Source organism: Nematolebias whitei, chromosome 6 (assembly GCF_014905685.2).
Source record: "Nematolebias whitei isolate Nwh7 chromosome 6, NemWhi1, whole genome shotgun sequence".
Taxonomy (NCBI): Eukaryota; Metazoa; Chordata; class Actinopteri; order Cyprinodontiformes; family Rivulidae; genus Nematolebias; species Nematolebias whitei.
In genome coordinates, this window is record NC_056503.1 from 45,514,042 (window position 1) to 45,519,041 (window position 5,000).

Genomic DNA, 5,000 nt, shown 5'->3' on the forward strand with positions numbered 1-5,000 from the left:
TGTTGTGTGTTTCCTTGACTGATGAAGCCTTCTGGATCGAAGGCGAAACGTTTCAGCACAAAAAAAAAGAAACTGTCCAGATGACCTGACTGAAAAATTTTGCATAAGAGCCATCGGTTCTGTGAATATGAACCATCTCTCGTCCATATTTGTAGTTTTTCAGATATGTTTTGATGCTAGCAGTTTCTTCAGTCTTTGTGCTAAGCTAGGCTAATCAAACCCTGGCTGTGTTTTTATCCCTCAGAGGTTTGTGGTGAGGCCGCAGCATCCTGCTGTTCAGCGCTTCCACGCAGCAGGATTTCCTCTGCAAACTTCTCCTCTGCACCGCCAGCGGCCTGGTTCCTGCTGCAGCGCAGGACCTTCCTGACCACTCCTCTAAACGAAGCGTTCAGGTAAAAGAAGAGCAGCGGGTCGAAGCAGACGTGGAGCACGCTCAGCAGCAGCGTCGACTCTTTTCCCAGGAACAGACGCTTCTTGGTCTGACAGTCCGTGATGACTTTGGTCTGAGCCAGCGTGTACGGCGTCCGCACCGCATGGTAGGGAACGAAGCTGAGCGTGTAGGCCAAAGCTACGGCCGCCACGCTCTGCAGCATCTGCCGGTTGTCCGTCCAGAGTTTAGGGTCGCTGCGACTGCGCAGAAGTCTCTTCAGAGCCAGGCCGCTGGAGACAAGCACGGCGGTGGAGGCGTTGAGGAACAACGCCGTGCAGAGGAAGACGGTCAGAGTGTGCCAGTGGAGGCTGATGTTTTCCTTCAACGAGGAGCAGCTGAGGTACCTCTGGACCTGAAAGACCAGCAGAAGCACAGTTACAGACGATGGAGACAGAAAGGATCTGGTCTATGGAGGAGGTCTATGACAGTTTAATGACTAATGATGGAATGGAAGGTGGGGCTGATGGAGTAGTCCACTGAACACCTGGACCTATCCACCTTATTCCTGGGAGCTCGACTATATAAATGATTATGAGTACAACTTCCTGTCAGACAGGAAGTAGCAGTTAGCATTGGTTAACCATGGTGAGCACGGACCGGTTTATTTGAAAATAATTTGCATTCAGTTTACAGACAAAACACTGTTTTTAGTTTGTTTACAATTATTTAACAACCACAAAGTTTGCTAAAATAGCCGTGCTGCGTTCAGGTACCTGTTGTGTTCACGGCTGCAGAACAATCAGACCAAACTTAACCCGTGGCTACAACAACAACGTTTTGAACACGGACCCACACAAAAAAGCGTGTTCCTGTGAAAGGCGGTAAAGTTTCCATCGTCTACCTACAGATGAGGAATTAAGAAGAATGTGGCTGAAAAAATGTGAACGTGAAGAGACCACCCAACACGTTGTATGTGAGCTCATTTCACTTTGATGACAAACGGCCGACGGAGGAAAACCTGCATCCTACTTTGTGTCTGGACTACAATAAACCACCGGAGAAGAGACGCTGGATCCTCAGAAGGATTGAAAACAGTGTGAGGAGAACATCAGGCATGATTTCAAGTGTATGGAGGTCACAGCTTTATAGTATTTGTTCATCTTCAGTTTTATGATTTTCTCTGCAATGAACCCAAGCTCAGTGATGGAGGACTTTAAGGCTTTAGCTGGGCTCTGCGTCTGCTTTAAATAAGATTGTGCCCCCCCCTCCTTTAACTAAACACCACCGCCATTGCCGACCTTATTACTGTAGATACTAATACACCTCAGAGCTTTTCAGGTTGTTCATCTTCACCGTCTGAAGAACCGAGTCAGTGAAGTAGCTAAATATGCTAGTAGAAGTAATCTGCAGCCACTTCTTCAGCTCATCCTCCATCCCTCGTCCTCAGCAGGCAGCGCTATGGTCATATTGTCTTGTCTGAGCTCTGACAGGTGGTGTTCCTACATGTTTAAGTTAAATCCACAATGCTCTGAGAAACTACATGAGCTCGCGCTGTTCGCACTGAAACAAACGCCGGTTCTGGTCGCACCCGTAATTCACACAAAGCACCATGGGGGCTAGGAATAAGGTGGAGAGGTGAACTGCAGGAGGTCCAGATCTGAAGAAATACTGGAGCATCATGAAGAGGAGACTTAGATGATGAAGTCTGATGGGCTCCTGAGATCTGGTGTTCAGACAGAACCACCAGGTTCTTCTGAAAACCTGAAACCGTTTCCTGTTCTTGAATCGTTAAAGAGTCGTTAAAGTGTGGAGCTGAACCAGGAGGAGAACTGGACTCAGTCCATTCAACTTTAACACAACCAGCTTTAAACAGAACCCGTCTGAGCTGGCAGCGGTGTTGGGTGGTCCGACAGCTGTGGTACTGTACCTGGACCGGCTTCGTGGGCAAAGCCATGTTGGGCACCATGATGAGCAGCAGCATGATCCAGACCACCACCGACAGCAGCCAGGCGAAGCCCCGCTCCTGCAGCCGCAGGGAGCGTGCTGTGGGATGGTCCTGCAACAGAACAGAACCATGAGACTCTCAGCCCTTCACCAAAACAGAACCACCGACATGTTCTGTCTCTGGACTCCTACCTGCAGGCAGCGATCGATGATGATGAAGGTGAGGAAGGCGATGGAAGCGTAGAGGCTGATGTAGATGGTGACAGCACTGACCTGGCAGTGGAACACCATAAGTGCCCACGACGCCACGCCGAGGTCCTTCAGAACCTTGAAGGGCAGAGCGAGGAGCAGCAAGATGTCGGCCATCAGCAGGTTGAGCAGGTAGACGCTGGTGCTCTGCTGCTGCTGCTGAGACACAACCAAACATTAGTCTGAGAGCTCGGAGAAGATCAGCTCAGGTGTGAACGGCTGTTCTACCCGGGTTCTGCAGCTCTGGATGAAGGCCCAAACCGACAGCAGGTTTCCAGGCAGACCCACAATGAGGATGAGGCTGTAGAGCACGATGAAAGGGCCCATGTGGTTGTTGACGATACACGGTTTCTCCTCCACGACTCCTCCTGAGCTGAGGTTGGAGGAGGACGACATGGTGGAGCTGGACCTGTAAGACACAGAGGTTCCTGTTTACGTCAGTCAGAATCCAGGAGGAGAATCCAGATGTGCTCCTGGAGTAGGACTGTGTGATGTCACCCCCTGGAGTCCATCGTTCTACAGAAATAAAGATTATTCACAGGAGGAAAACATTTAAGACAGCTCCACAGAAGATTCACCCCAAAGGTCAGACTGTGCAGTGCTCAGAAAAAAGGGTTCCATCTCAGACTCCACAGGCCTCAGTCAGCAGTTCAAAGGTCAAAGGTCATGGTGTCCCCTCTAACATGGCAGCTCAGTTTTGGTTTGCAAAAGGAACCGCAAGAGTTCTAGGACAAAACCTGACCAAAGGACAAATGTTTACCCAGAATGCACTGCAGCAAACAACTCATCCCAGCTTTCAGTACAGAGGTGGAGGGTTGATGGTCTGGGCTTGTTTTGCCACCACAAGACCGACAGCTGAACAGTGGTTAATATCTGCTTATCGACTGCTGAAATCTGCTGAACAATGGCTGAACAGCTGCTAATATTGGTTGAACGACTGCTGAACAGCTGCAAAGATCTGCTGAACAGCTGCTGAAATTAGCTGATAATGTCTACTTAACAACTGCTGAAATCTGCTCATTGACTGCTGAAATCTGCATAACAGCTGACCAGCTGTTAATATTTGCTGAACAACTGCTAAAATCTACTGAATGACAGCTAAAATTGGTTCAACAGCTGAACACCTTCTATTATCTGCTGAATGGCTACTGAAATCTGCTGAACAACAGCTGAACAGCTGCTAATATCTGCTTTTCGACTGCTGATATCTGCAGAGTGACTTCAGAAATATGTTGAATGATAGCTGAACAGCTGCTAATATTGGTTGAACGACTGCTGAACAGCTGCAAAGATCTGCTGAACAACTGCTGAAATCTGATGAACAACAGTTGATTGATTAGCTACTATTATCTGTTTACCAACTGCTGAAATCTACTCATCGACTGCTGAAATCTGCAGAACAGCTGACCAGTTGTTAGTATCTGCTGAACAACTGCTAAAATCTACTGAATAACTGCTAAAATCTGTTGAATGACCATTGAAATCTTCTGAACGACTTCTTTATGACTGCAGAATGACCGCTTAAATCTGCTGAATGATCATTAAAATCGACTGAACAATCACTGAAATCTGCTGAACGACTGCTGAATGTCCAATGAAATATGCTCAACAACTGTGGAAATCTGATACACTACTGTTGAAATCTGAAAAGACTGTTGAAATCTGCTATACAACTGATGAAATCTGCTGAAAAACTGCTGAATACTGGTGAAATTGGCCGAACGATTGCTGAAATCTGCTGAACGACTACTGAACAACAGCTAAATGATCAATGAATTATGGTCAACAACTGTGGAAATCTGCGGAAATCTGCTGAATGTTCTACTTTCTCCTTCTTCCTTCTTCTTCTTCTTCTTCCTTCTTGTTGTTCTTCTTCTTGCAGCTGTTCCCTCTTCAGGTCTCTCACTCTGTCCTCCACTTGCTGCTACCCTTTAGTCACAAATCATTCCATCATGACCAAAATATTATTTGATCCAATTCAAAACAACTTAAAAAAATGATCAGAAAACATTCCTGTCAGAAACAGAAATCAGACTAACGAGAGAATCTGACGGCAAAACATCCAGAAACAAAACACAATGAGGACTGACACCAGAGGAGCTTCAAGCAGACGAGACAAGAACACAAATGTAAAACTGATGCCACAAACAGGAAGTCTCACAACTCCAGAGAAAAACAAGAAGTTAGAAAACCACCAGAGAGATAAGGCTGGTCCTTCTGAGTGGTTGGTCAACGTTCAGAAGGTGTTCTCAAAGAAAAACACCTCCGACTGTTGAGCTCTGAGCAAATTAAAGGTCAACACCGTCAACTTTAGGAAAGCTTGTGTGCTGTTTCCATCAGAACCAGCTCATCCTTCACTCGTCATGATCTTTAATTAAACAACTGCCTCTGTCGTCTTTACTCAGACCAGTTTTAGGACCATCAGAGGTCTGTCTTC

The 5,000-nt window shown here is 46.8% G+C and overlaps 1 protein-coding gene across 1 annotated transcript; it reads right to left on the minus strand.

The window, feature by feature from the left end:
- Window positions 1–85: 85 nt before the first annotated feature.
- On the minus strand, window positions 86–2,959 carry gpr171 (G protein-coupled receptor 171). The gene is given in 3 exon segments (XM_037678341.1): window positions 86–782; window positions 2,298–2,426; window positions 2,507–2,959. Coding segments are annotated over 3 exon segments (1,131 nt in total). The 3' UTR covers window positions 86–233.
- Window positions 2,960–5,000: the final 2,041 nt, after the last annotated feature.